Genomic DNA, 13537 nt, shown 5'->3' with positions numbered 1-13537 from the left:
ACAAAATTATTACTAATATATTATTTTAAAAACAGACACACGATTGACACTCCAAATATAGAATTTTAATACCATTCTGTGTCTGCCTTGTCTCTTCGGGCAGAGCAGATGCGAGGGTGTGGAGTTCATGAAGGGATGGGACTGGTGAGGGTGCCAGGTGGTGGTGGTGGTGGTTGATGTATTTGTAACCTGAGAGCAGGCACAGGCTGTCTTTCCGTCAGTCGAGCCACCTTCTGTGGGTCTGTCCCACTTCTTTTACCCCCACCAGCATGGGGTGCCATGTTTCCTGCCTGCTGGCGAGAAAGATGAGAATGCAAATTAGTGATCGGGTCCCAGGACAAAGGGAACACTTGAAGTTTTATTTAAAAATTGTGATGGCACTGAATGTTTTTGATGCGATCTCTTATAGTTTAGGATCCTGGAAGGTCTGTGGCTCGCAGGCCTCAAGGGTCCTTTCGCGCGGTGCCTGCTCTCCATCTGGCAGATGCCAGGCTTCGTTGCCAGCCAAGGAGCAGCGCCGTGGCCGGTCGGTGTTCTCCTCCTCTCTGCTGCCGAGGGAGAGGCGGCGATCGCGGCGTGATGCAAGCAAGAGACGGGAGTGCCGTGGGCTGCAGGCTGGGGTGGGTTGCGGCGTCTCGTCAATGAACGTTGTGATCTCATCTCGGAAGAAGCAGGCGCTGGAGCTGGAGCCCCGGGGCATCAGCCCCCCCTCCAAAAACTGCCGTAGGGTTGTCAGCTCATCTTCTGGGGGCCGCCGGCGGTGCTGGTAGTCATGCAGCTGAGGAGGCAAGAAGCCGGGGCTTCCAGGCTTGCGGGGGGGGGAAATGCGGATATCGTCAGAAGAAGACCACTTGTGTAGGAAGGATGGAGCGGACCGGTGGGAGAAGATGTTAGTCTCATCATGTGACATTCTCCGGGAGATAGGGACCTGGAAAACAGAGAAGGAGGCAGGTGATGGAAGACTCAAAGAGACAGAACCGGAGGGGAGTAGCTGGGGCTTTCTCAAGAGGAGAGGCTCAAGAGGACACAAGGCACGGGAGACTGACAGGGAAGGACATGTGTTGTGGGGCTGCCCCTGCCAGCTCTCGGCTCACCTGCAGATAGTGCACCTTGTCCTGGGGCAACAACATGTGGTGCATGGGTAGCAGCTTGATATCCCGGGAGTCCCGCTTCACAGCTGCCGCACCATTTGCATCAAATCTTACTTTGCAGATCCTGCCGTCGCCATAATCATCGCACACCCCATCTGATGGCAAAGAGGAGAACAGCAGTCAACACTTTTCAGCCAGCAGAGGGTTATCGGGGCATCTATTATATGGACGCCATCCTAATGCTTGTCTGACTTCTGCTGCCCTCCCTACAGCCCCTCAGGACTCACCTCTGAACAAGGACCTCGTCTTTCTGCTTGCAGCAGCACTAAAGCACCCAGGGACTGCCCTGTTTCTTCCGCTTCGCTTTTGAATCGCTTGCTGCCAGAACTTGGACCTTTGGATCAGTGAGTCCAGCTGAAGCCCAGCATGTCACTTTCGCTGTGGTTTGGCAGCTGTACACATCGTCTCTACTCTTGGCATCTACTGTGAAGGATGTTGCGCTAATTTTTCCTGGATGCTAGTGAGTCCTAAGGCAGCAAGCAAGTGGCAGAGCCTTCTCCAGAATAAATTTTCTTATGGTTGCCAACTCCAAGCTGTAACACAAATCCCACCTAGCCACCCACACCACCGCTCCGAGTGCCATCAAGTCCTTTCCCCAAGGCAGACCCCTCTTTCCTCTGCTGTGGTCTTTTGAGGAGGGAGTTAGTGAAGAAAGGGTGGCAAGGGGCTTACCATCATCTCCGTCTTCCTCAGACATGATAGCCACACACTGCTCCCAGACAGTGCGGAGATCTGCTCGGTAGCGCTCACAGGACCAGATGAAGGAGGGGAGCAGCAGGGTCTGCACCATGGAGCACCAGAGCACAGCCAGGACCATCCAGGTGGGGGCCGTATCATAGCGCAGGCTAAAAAAGCTCACGACCTTCAAGGTAAGAGAGAGAAACAATGATGAGAAGGAAGACAGAAGTGGGGATGGAGGGAGAAAGATAATGGGAGTCAATTCTGTAGTAGAATGTAATCTGTCTGTAAAGGATTTTCCAAGTCATCACCCCATGCCCCTTTGAAATGCTGTTCCTGTGGTGTTGTCCCAGGTTTGCTGGACCATATTCCAAGCTGTCATATCTGTAGCGTAAGACCTGGTGCTAGCATCCCTTCTTCCCTCCCTGTGTTCATTATGAGCTGGAGCTAAATAGGTGCTGACAAAGGACACAGCCACTGGAAAGAAAAGCTGTGACTAAGCCTCTGTTCTCTTAATGATTCCCTTTAAGAACTTCCTCAGCTCTCCAGTTTCGCAGGGAATCAACCAGCCAGCCGAAGCCTGAATGCTGACTATGACCGTACAAGCAGAAGGGAAAAAACCTCTCTGCAACAGCTTTTAAAGCTGGTGTATCTGTTCTCCAGCAGCAAATTGGAGAAATGGAAATCTCATCGTTTTTACAGAGGTAGAGCCCCCTGTAAGTTTGCACAGTAATTCCCTCTCCTCTCAGACACTTAAAAACTTCCACAGTGGTTTTAGCTGTGTGGTGTGTATTCCCCAGGCTTAGATTTGTCTTAAGAAAATGCCACTGCGGAAGGATGAGAGAATTACTGCAATCTTTTTAAAACTGGTTCTCAGAATAACACCGATTCAGATGCAGCAGCTCTGCGGCTGGTGGACAGAGGACAAAGTTTCTTCTCTAAAAGTTGAGAGGAAGGGAAATCTAGTTTAACTGCAGACTCTGAAGGGAAAGGGGGAACTCGCTGCTTACCAAGATAGGCACCCCAGTGAGTGTGTCATACAGGAAGACAATAGCGCTGATGAGGTTGGTCATCTGCAAGGAGGTCTTGGCTGACTCAGAGCCATCCAGTGAAGACCTCCTTTTGCCTCGTACGTCCTCCACTACAATGGCCGGCACATTGAATGTGGTGTGTGCTGATGAAGAGCAGGATGATGCTTCCTCCGGTCTCTGATGGCGGCACCGCTGGCGTCTTCTGTGTGCCCACAGGGTCTGGTAGAACGTGATACCCACGCACACCAAGCCCATGACGATTCCTCCAAGCAGCAGGAGGCTAAAGCAGACACCGAAGCCCAGCCCGATCTTGCTGACAATGAACTGGCAGCCACGGGCATAGTAGCGCTCGCCGTTGTTGTGCCAGCCGATGGAGGGCAGGGTGGAGAGGATGAATGATACCATCCAGATACCCATGACTGCATGCAGAGCCTGCTTCTTGGCATTGCTCAGCCGGTAGTTGACTGGCCATCTCACCATCCACATTCGGTGGTAGGAAAGGGAGGCCACTGTGAAGCAGGTGGCCAGTGCCAGGGTGTAGTATGTGGAAACAAAGACCTTGCAGATGCTTTCGTTCCAGTCGTAGTCAGAGGACTCACGCCGCAGCTGCACCACAGCATACGTGGTGAGGGGTACTGCTGCCATAAGGATGTGGGTCCCAGCAAGGAAGCATAGCAGGAGCTCCAGGGGCTTGTGTTTCTGTTGTTTGGCCGTGATGCTGAGGATAATCCAAGAGTTTGCCAACAGGGCTAACATCCCACATGCCAGCCACCACAGCGAGTTGTTGTGCAAGGTGGACTCTGATTCAGAGTCCCCCATGCTGCCACTCCTGCTAGGCTGCACCCTGTCCCTGCCGCTGGGGTTTTGTAAGAGGGCAAGGGGGACTCCGCACTGGGGGAGCCACGTCCCTCCTCATCTGCTGCTGCCGCTGCTGTGATGCAAGGCGTATGCACGCTGAAGGGGTTCCTCAAGGCATTGCCACCAGGCGCGAGGCAGAACAGCCATCAGCTCTGTCTCACTTTCAGTCCTCCCTTCCCGTTCTGTTTGATTATATTTCTTTCCCTTGTTCTAACTTTTCCACCTGTTTTTCCCCTTGTTCTCTTTCTTTTTCTTTCTTCCACCTTCTTTCTCTCTCCTTCTCATGAACACTTGCCAGTGCTTCTTCCCTCACTCGCTTGGGCTCACTTTTTCCCCCCCTCCCCATCTATTTCATCCCCCTCCTCCGCTCTTCCCCCAAAGAAAAAGCTCTCCTTACTTCACATGCCCACCAGCCACCTTCTGCCTCAGGGACCACCTTCTGCTGGGACTGGTGAAGGCCACACGCAACCAGGGACTGCTGGGGACTCCAAACAGTTTGGTAGTAGCAAGTGCCTGCTGCCCAGAGTCCTAGCAAGTGAGGAGCTAGCCAAGAGTTTCAGAAGTGGTGGGAGGCAGGACAAAGGTCCCACAGAAATGGCAAGGGTGGCACGTACACCATGTGTGATCCCCCTCACCAAATGCCACACTCGTGGCCAGGTAGAGGTTCCTGCCAAGGCTGTCAGCTATCCACAGAGAGTGAAGGGTGAGGAACAAGATTCAGAGGGTTCCCTATCCAAGACCTCACGGCACCCTCACTACGTTGTCCTTTTTGCTGTCTGCCAGGGTTCAGCCTTTCAAGCTTTCCTGCACTGTGCGGGGCAGAGCTGGCAAACAGTAAGGAGACGGCGGGGAGGGGATGGTCCTTTTCGAAGGTTCCCTTGGAGATTCAGGGCATGAGGTTCACTGGAGAAGAGAGAAAAGAGAGAAAGCAATTTAAGATCGTTCTGTCTCCCCAGATCTCTCTCTCTCCTTGCCCACACAAACACCTTATCAGGATTTAGGCTGCGCAGAGCATTCCCTGTGTCTTTCAGGAAACAGAAGAGCCAGATCTGCACCAGCCCCTGTGTACCTCAGGCTGGACTCTGGCTCCCAGCATGCTGCTCCTTCCAGTGCTGCTGGGACAACGCTGTGCTCCCTGCCCTTCCAGCCCGAAGCTCCCTGCCCAAAGCACTGCTAATGCCCTTTCTGTAATGAAAGGCCTGATCTGCATTGCTCCTCACCATTCCCATCCTGCCTCCCCACGCGCCCACCGCGACACTCCTTGCTCCTGCCGCATGGCTCCCACCACTCCGCCAGCCTTGGCCCCCCAGTTTTCTCTGCCATCGCTCTGGATTTTAACCTGCTGCTCCCGTCCCATCTGCGTGCGGGCGCGTGCCGCCACTCCAGCAATGCACTGCCATCCCGCAGCCTTGAACCACGAGCCCCTGGGCCACGCACCTCACCCTCCCAGCATGTCCCTGCTAGAGCAGCTCTGGTCTCCAGACACCCCATGGTTACAAACCCAGTGAAGGAGGCTGCTAAGCCAGCCCTGAGGCAACTCGCCTTTGCCAGTGAGCCCTGCTCCTGCCAGCTCAGACCCCCTCTCCTGTCCTCATCTAAAGGGGATGCCCAAGCAGTATGTCCCGGGAAGGTACAGCCCTGCTCTGTGCCTTCACCAGAGCAGATGTACGCTTCACCTTTCTGCGGATGGCTCAGTGCCCCCCTAGCCTGAGCTAGAAGCTCAGTTCCCACCCAGCCCCTGCCCTTCCTTCTGCCTCTACGGATCTTCTCACGCTCCCCGTTGTCACCTGCGGCTCTTCCCCCTCCCGCCCGGCCTGCAGTGGTTTGCCATGGCGGGACTGGCCACCCTGCCCCGGCTCATCTGTGTCCCCAGTGCCAGCGCTCCCGCAGTTAGGCCTGTGGCCTCTGGAGACAGCTACGGAGCCAGCCGGCCCTGGCAATCCCAGGGGAACGGATTTCCTTGCAGCATCTCCTTCTGCCGCCCTTCCCACCCGGCTGTTCTGGTGGCCCACGCTGTTCCCCAGCCGCGGAAGGAACCCTGCCGCCCCTGCTGGCCTGGGGGCCCGATTCCGATCCGAGCTGCGGGCCTCCCGCCCCCGACGAGGGGAGAGTCCCGGAGCTGATGCCGGCTGGCCAGCGCGGAGACACCCCCCATCACCACGACCCCCCGCCTAGCTCTGCTCCCCGGCCGGAGCCCCCCGCCCATCCCACCAGCGGGGAGAGCGGAGTCCCCCGCGGCCGGTGACTCAGGGGAAGGCGAGGGCGGGGGTCTGCGGGGGAGATGACCCAGAATAACAGCAAGGGAGCAACCCGCGGCGCGAGGGGGATGCGGGGCTGCCTCCGCCGCCCCCTCCCTCTGCCCCCCGGGGTCGCCCCGAGCCTTGCCCGGCGGCGGAGCGCAGCGGGGGCCGCGGGGTCGGCGGGACCCCCCGGGCGCGGCCCTGCCCGCCGGCGCGCAGCGGAGCGCAGCGGGGGCCGGTGGCGGCGGAGCGGAGCGGAGCGGAGCGGAGCGGGGGCCGATCGCGGCGGCGGGGGCCGGAGGGACCCATCTTACCTCTCGCCGGAGCAAGCGCTGCCATGGCGACGGGCGCCCCGCGCGGCTGTGCGCGCCTCTGCCCGGCCCCGGCGGCCCCGGCCCCGGCCGCCGCAGCGGACGCCGCAGGCAGCCGCCCCGGCCCCGCGCTCCGGCCACCCGCCAGGCGGGGCGACGGCGAGGGGCGAGGGGCGGGGAGCGGCGGCGGGAGACGGCGGCGGGAGCACCGCCGGCCCGAGCAGCCAGGGGGCGGGACGGCCGGCCGGCCACGGGAGCCGCCGCCCCAGTCCCGGCACCGGCCCTCGGCCCCCGCCCCGCCGCCCCAGCCACAGCCCCGGCGGCGGTCCCAGCCCCAGATCCAGCCCCGGCTCCGACCCCTGTCCCAGCTCCTGCCCCAGCCCCGGCCTCGGCCCCTGCCCCGGTCCCAGCCCCGGCGGAGATGCCGGCGCCGACCCATCCCCGGTCCCAGCTCCATCCCCATCCCTGACGCTGGGCCCAGCCCCGGCCCCTGCTCCAGCCCCGACCCCAGTACCAGCCCCGGCCCCAGCCCCAGCCTCGGTCCCGGTCCCGGTCCCGGTCCCGGTCCCAGTCCCGGTCCTGGCCCTGGCCCCGGTCCCGGTCCCTCCCGGCGCGGGATCCCGGGGCAGGCTGCGCCCGGCCGTGCCGGGTCCTTGCGGCTCCCGGGGCTGCGCTCAGCCAGGGCCCGGGCCAGGGGCTGCTGCAGCTGGCGCCCCTCGCACGCACCCCGGCCCTGGAGTGGGAGCTGCAGGACAAGGCGGCGCTGGGCTCCCACTCCCAGAGTGGGGGCGATGAGGAGGCACCCACCGCGGAGGGGATGCCGGGGGCTGGGTGCTGGTGCGGGGCAGAGGCGAAGGGCCGGGGCTCGCAGAGGGGTGCTCGGAGGGCGGCGTGCCCCGAGCTGCCCTGGGCGAGTAGAGCCCACCCGTGGCTCAGCTGCTGTGGTGGCCTCTGCCATCAGCAGCCGGCAGCGCCGTCCCACAGTCAGGGGAAGGGGACCAGAGGGAAGGAGACAAGCGGGAGCAGTGTGCAGGGGAGTGGGTCGGTCATGTCAGAGGGGTAAAGCTCCCCCTCTAGCTGTCTCCCCTCGGCGAGGACAATCCTGGCTAGAAAATCTTCACAAGACATCTCATTTCCCTGTTAGTGCATTGCTGCTGAAGTGAAGGCACCAACACCTTCCTTGTCTTTTTCCTTTTGGGACCTGATATCCACCAAATCTCTACATTCCTTTCCTCCATCAGAATAGGGGGGTGGGATGGGAGTCCCTGTTTCTGGGCAGTCAGGGTGCAGCTGCGTTAGCACCACTGTCTGGATCAGGAGAACATGAACAATTTATCTGAAAGGACCTTCGAGATGTGCAACGAATGTGCCCTGAGGACTATGAGTACTCAGCTTTGCTTTGGGCTAGGGTTAGCCTGAAGGAAGCCCTCAGACACCTACAGCATGGCCACTAAGTCCTCAGCATCAGTGTTTTCCCCATGGATCTGCTCCTGCTGCATCACCCTGTTTGCTGAAGCAGACCTGACCGTATGAGTTCAGGGCCTGCTCAGCTTTATCACCCCCTCTGACAGGGCAGATTTCATACATCATCCTGAATATCAGCCAAGGCGATCTCAAGTGCCTTGGACACCAAGGAATTTAATCTGGGCGCTGTACGGGTTGGCAGGAGAGGCTCCTGAGCCAGGCAGCTGGAGGTGCTGCTGGTTCCCAGGGCAGTTCCAGAGGTACAAAAGCCATCCCTCTGAGCCCAGCCCCGTGTGTGTAGCACTGGCTGCTGTGGCTGGGGCCTGGCCTAGAGGCAGTGAGCAGAACCAGGACTGACGGAACAGGTCCGGCTTTCTGCTGGGGAGGTGGTGAGGGATGTCTCTGAGGGAGGTGGGTGATGATGCCGCTGCCTTGCTCTGGCTATTCTTTGGCACGCAGGAGCTGCCACGTGGGAGCGGCCCAGGGCTGGTTCATCTCAGTGGTCAGTCCAGTAACGGCCGGAGCCAGAGACGTGCGAAGGGGCAATTACAGCCCCCTTCAGTCGTTTCTTTTCAACTCCCATAATTTGCAGGAGGTTTATGCCTTGAAGTGAGGTCTATATCCACAAATATAAACATTTGGGCAGCTCCAGTCGTGTCATTTGTATGAATTACTTAATGTGATAACTTCCACATTACCACCCTCTTCTGATTCAGAAGCTGAGTCTCCTTAGCGTGAGTTGTTAGCTTGCCTGCGTGGGTGAATAAATCCTCTTGTTATCTCACAGCAAACCAAGCTCCTGACACTTTCGGTGCTGACTGCCGGCCCCAGCTCTGCTCTGGGAGGGACATCCTGCAGCCCAGCACCTCTTCATGGCTTGGGCTACCCCTGGCAGAGAGTGGTGAGCAGAGCTGGGGGCAGCCCCTCATATCTCGCCGAGGCTTCTTGTGTTTGCAGATGTGGCTGGGTTCTTCATTTGAATGAAAGTGCAAAATCAAGGATTCACTGTGAAGTGGAAAGAACTCTGTGGGAAGGAGAGCTTTTACCCTAAGGCTGTCATACTCCCAAGCAGGTGCTTGTCCATCCATCTCATCTAAATGGATTTCAAAGACTCTCTTTATTTGCCCAAGATTTCCAGACACCTGGTTTTATTAGTTTTGGTAAGAAGGGGGTCGCAACTGTGTATATGCTGCACATTGGCAGGACATGTGCAAAGGAGCACCAATGCTTGGATCTGGAAATCCTGAAGGCCCATCACGGTGCAGGGTTCTCTGGGATCTAGCACGTCCAGGCTACAAGTGAGACACCACCCCCCCTGCTCATATCTTAGAAAGACTCACAGAGCTGGGAGCGATTTTTCATTCCTGCAGAGCCAGACTGGGCTCTGACCAGCGATACACTGCCTAAAGGCTCAGCTACTCGCTATAATACCCTTGGGCATCCAGGCCCAAAGAAACACCACTGTTACAGTGTCAGGGTAAGAAATCTTTTCTGGACAGCAGCTCTGCAGGCCCAGGGAAATGCTCTTCCTGCAGGTGCCCTGGATTCTTCAAGGAACAGAGCTCATTGACCAAGAAACAAACATCAGAATCCCCAAAGCAAAAGCACTGATGGAACAGCCAGTGCCGCTTCACAGGGCTGTGGTGGTTTGCAGGTCTGGCTCAGGACTTGGGCAGTGACCATGGGAGCTTTCATGCGTGTTTCTCCTTGCCGATCAGGGATGTGATTAAATCCGCCCTGGTGGCCCCAGCCCCGGCATGAGGCTACACCGGTGTGCTCGCCGCGGGCTCCTGGCACCCCTTCTGGCTCTGGAGCAGGGTGCGTTAATGGCTGGCAAGAACCCAGCCAAACAGATACACTGGCGTGTTCCTTCAGAAAAGACAGTGACTGCAATGTAGATTTGTCATATCCAAAACTCACATTCTATTTCTAGCACCTTAACACAAAGATTTAGTGAGATTTCCTGGACAAATTGTCTACAAAATGGGCAAGTGGTAGTAGCTTGGCATGAGGGGACAGACAACTGACCATGTTGGTCATGAGCACACAGAAATATGAAGGGCTTGCAAGGTAAAAACTGGGTTTTGACCTTGTGAATGTTTGTTTACAGCTGAATGTTTTTTCTTACACAACTGGGCACCTTCTAAAAGATTTTTTTTCCCTCTGTCACATACATAAGTATTTGTATAAGGTATTTTCCTTGAGAAAAGGAAGAGCCAGTGTAGGCTTGTCAAATACGTGGTTGTTACACCGCCGCATGCCGTTTAGCAGAGGTGGATTTATCCTCCTGCTTCCCCCACCACGCTACCTGCCCAATGCAATGCTTTGCATCTTCTTTTCTGTCTGGGCTCTACCAACCCCTTTTTATCCCTCCTGCCCTTGTGGCATCACTGAAATCCCAGTGCAGTGAGTTCCAGTCTGTGAAGGATGTAAAAATGTCATTTCAGAATTTAATTATACCACTTTCCAAAATTACTGAACACTTACTTGCTTGTTCTCATGCACAGAAAGGATAATTAGGAGCTCTTGAATCATTAATCTGGGAACCTACGATGTCTGGAAGGAGCTGAAATGATTTCTTTTCTTTGGATGTGTAACACAGCATTGCAATTTTCATTTTACCACCTGTTCCCCTAGCTTGTCTAGGTATGCCTGAGGTTTCTCAAGACTGGAACAACTTTTCTTAATGTAAAAATAGGCTCAGACTTCAGAAGCACCGCTGACATGCTGGATGCAGCTGGCCTGGGCCAGGGAAGCTCTCTGGCTCCCCTCATTCTTCCAGCTGGTGTGGTGGCCCCTTTGGAGCCATGGTCCTCACAAAGCCAGCGTCACTGCTACTGCTGTTCATCTCCAGGACCTCACCTGCACACAGCACACAGGCAAGCTCAGAGGAGGGACTTCCCAGTGCCGGGGCCTGAAACAGGCGCTCTGACACCAGCCAGCTGGTGCCGAAGTGCTGAGGAACTGGGATTTCTCCTCTCTTCCCTTTCGATTCCTTGCCAGTGAGGCAGTCTCTGCCACCACCTCTTATTCTGCTGTTCTCTAATTCTCCAGATCTGGAAGCACCTCTAAGGCTTGGCCAAGCTGGCTAGAAACTAAACCAGAGGAGAGCCAAAGGCTTCTGCAGGGGGGTGCTGGGGAAAGATGCTGACACGCATGAGGCAAAGGCAGCCTGCCATAGTTTGGAGGTGTTGCTCAGATGTGAGACCACTAATGAATCCTCCTAGTAAACATGTACTTGGGAATACTCTCAAAAAGGAACCAGACCAGAGCTGAGAGCATCTGCAAGAACCTGGTGCTCCTGCTCTACCTTAACCTCTGAGAAGGGAGGATGGGAGCTACCCTCTCTCTGCAGCAGCGCTGGCCTGATGAGCCACCCAAATGGATGCTGAAAACTGTTCCTTTATTCCCCCCTGAGATAAAAAAAAATTAGAAGAGGCTGAAGTGCACAGTTTCCTCCCTTCCAGGCCTTGGGAACATGCAAAGACACACACAGGGTCATTTGGCTCTGAAGGCTGAGGGATGCGAGCGCTTCCTGCAGAGCCTGCGGGGAGCATGAGTCACATCGACTGCCTCAGCAGATCCGGGCTGACAGCATCCACGAGTTGCTGCCTCGCATTGCACTCAGAGGGCAGAAATAAACTGGGAAGCAGGAGGGGCTTGGGGAGGTAGAGCTACGGGCTGGGTTATTTCAGCCCACACGTTCCCAGTTCAGCAGAACTGGGCAGGGCAGTATACATACCTTCAGCTGTGTCCAAGCCCCTTCCTCCACTTGAGCGAGCAGCTCTGTGGGTCCTGACGGGATCGTGCGCTGGAGGTGGGTCCGAAGGACTGAAACGTGCTTTTTCCCTTTTGCAGCCCAGAACTGTGGGGAACTATAGTGCCACAAAGACTAACACGTTAGGGGAAACCAGCACTTCTCAGTTTTTTTCTAAACTCTTGCTTTCTGTGATGTTTCCACATCACTGCACAGAGCTCTTGCTATCATTGTCATCTTGTAAGTATTGCCATGCACGCCCTTCTGAGTCCTGCCATCATCTCAGGGCCACTCTGACGAGCTGTCACCACAAGATAAAATATGCCTGTCATTGTGTTTGCTGCTTTGTAGAGCTGTATATCGCCATGCTTCATGTTGTGCAAGAGGCATTATTCCATTGCATAGTGCAGGTATGTCCCCGTCACACCTAGCAAAGGGAGAAGCCCTCAGCGCCTCCTGAGAAGGACCAGGATACATGCAGCACACCCCTGGGATGCCACAAGGAAGGGACCACACAAAAGTGGCTCTGAAGGCAGTGTGCTGTGTCAGGATGGGAGCATGCTGTGGCATTACCGCACCCCAGGCCTGGGCAAGATGTTCCTGCAGTCCACTCCAGCTGGGGACTCATCAGGTGCATTTACATCAACACTGATATTTGTAATACTTATGTATTATTCTTCTCTGGTCTGAGCCTCCACCTCCATACTGCCTTGAAGCCCACACTGAAGCTTTCACTGTTGCACTCGTATGGAAAGCAAAGCCCATCTAGGACTCGCTCTGTGGATGCCTTTCCTCTCAGTCAGGGTGGTCTGTGCACCTAGGGCACAAAGGAGGTCATCGTGTGAAAACATACAGACAGGAGAGCTGCCAAAAAAAGATTTATGAGATTGGAGCCTAGAGCGGTTTGGGCTTGCAGGTGAGTTTCAAGTAGAGCAGGGCAGGGTCATGACAGCTGAGATCAGGAGACCTGCTGAGGAAAGGTGCGGTGTTGAGGAAGGCTTACCATTTTTGTTACGCTCATCGAGATGGGACAACTGGAAGCTGTGCATCTGTGGACATGGCCGTGCATCCCAGTGGCATCCCAGTGGCACCATCATGTCTGCTGTAATGCCAGGCATGCATCCACACAGTGCCACTCCTCACCCCAGGAAAGGACCAGCCTGGGCTTGGGGACTGCTGATGCCTGCTGGCACGAGATCAGGGCTGGCTGGGGCAGCCTTCCAGAGCCGCAGGCAGCGCAGGCACCGCTGTGCTCCCTGAGCCACCCGTGCGGGCACCTCTGCTACCAAGGCATGTCATCCCGGGCAGGACGGGTTTGGTGGACTCAGTGCTGGAGGCCAGGCAGAACCTGTCAGCTTAGTCTTTTTTTTTTTTTTTTTTTTTGTCAGGCTGATTGACTCACCGAAAAAGTGAAAGCTTGTGGTTTTAGGTACAGGGGTGGTCGGTTCAGCTGCCAGAGCCTCAGGTGAGCAGCTGAACGGCTGGAGGTGGCTGCAGTGCCGGAGGAGACCATGGTGGATACTCACCCAAGGTGCTGCTCTGTCCCACCCGGGCATCAGGTGGTGCAGGATCAATCCCTCTGCTCTGGACACCCATGTGAGTAGAAAGAGAAGCAAAACTGGGTACTCAAGCAGTTATTTAAGGAGAAGGGTCTGGACTGCAGGAGCAGGGTTTGGTTTTGGTTGAGGGGACTATGCCCCCACTTTGTCATGATGGTTGTATTGACTGCCACGGACCCTGCACTCATTTTCCCTCATACAGCACCCAAACTTGGCCTCTTCTTAAGCCCTGGTGATGACTTGTTGAGCAGACTGATGGGCTTCAGACAGCTCCCAAGGTACGCTGGCCATCAGGGACAGGGCAGGAGCAGGAGTGACTGCAAGCACCAGGATATGGACCAAGGCTTTTTTCAAAATTACTGTCATGTTTTGTGCACAAGCTATGGGAAGGAAAACAGCATTAGCGCCAGCCTTTGTCGCTCCTGTTTGTGTGAGGATGATGGTGGAGAAGCAAGCATGAGAGCAGTGGTGGCCCACACCTGCTGCCA

The 13537-nt window shown here is 56.2% G+C and overlaps 1 protein-coding gene across 1 annotated transcript; it reads right to left on the bottom strand.

Moving 5' to 3' along the window:
* Positions 1 to 43: 43 nt before the first annotated feature.
* GPR162 (G protein-coupled receptor 162) lies at positions 44 to 6465 on the bottom strand. The gene is made up of 5 exons (XM_037390763.1): positions 6273 to 6465; positions 2840 to 4621; positions 1824 to 2013; positions 1095 to 1246; positions 44 to 928 (listed from the first exon to the last, which is right to left on the bottom strand). Exons 2-5 carry the CDS (start codon positions 3677 to 3679, stop codon positions 404 to 406), a joined length of 1707 nt encoding a protein of 568 aa, XP_037246660.1. The 5' UTR covers positions 3680 to 4621; positions 6273 to 6465; the 3' UTR covers positions 44 to 403.
* Between the last annotated feature and the right edge of the window lie 7072 nt (positions 6466 to 13537).

The sequence above is a fragment of the Falco rusticolus genome, chromosome 5 (genome assembly GCF_015220075.1).
Source record: "Falco rusticolus isolate bFalRus1 chromosome 5, bFalRus1.pri, whole genome shotgun sequence".
NCBI classification, from domain to species: domain Eukaryota; kingdom Metazoa; phylum Chordata; class Aves; order Falconiformes; family Falconidae; genus Falco; species Falco rusticolus.
The sequence above is the reverse complement of the archived record's forward strand: the minus strand, read 5'-3'. Positions and strand labels throughout refer to the sequence as shown.

Coding starts and splice junctions, on each gene's coding strand:
- GPR162 (XM_037390763.1), bottom strand. CDS start 3,679: ATGGGGGACTCTGAATCAGAGTCCACCTTGCACAACAACTCGCTGTGG. Junction 1,247..1,823: donor TGAGGAAGACGGAGATGATG/GTAAGCCCCTTG, acceptor CTTTGCCATCAG/ATGGGGTGTGCGATGATTAT. Junction 929..1,094: donor ACAAGGTGCACTATCTGCAG/GTGAGCCGAGAG, acceptor TCTGTTTTCCAG/GTCCCTATCTCCCGGAGAAT.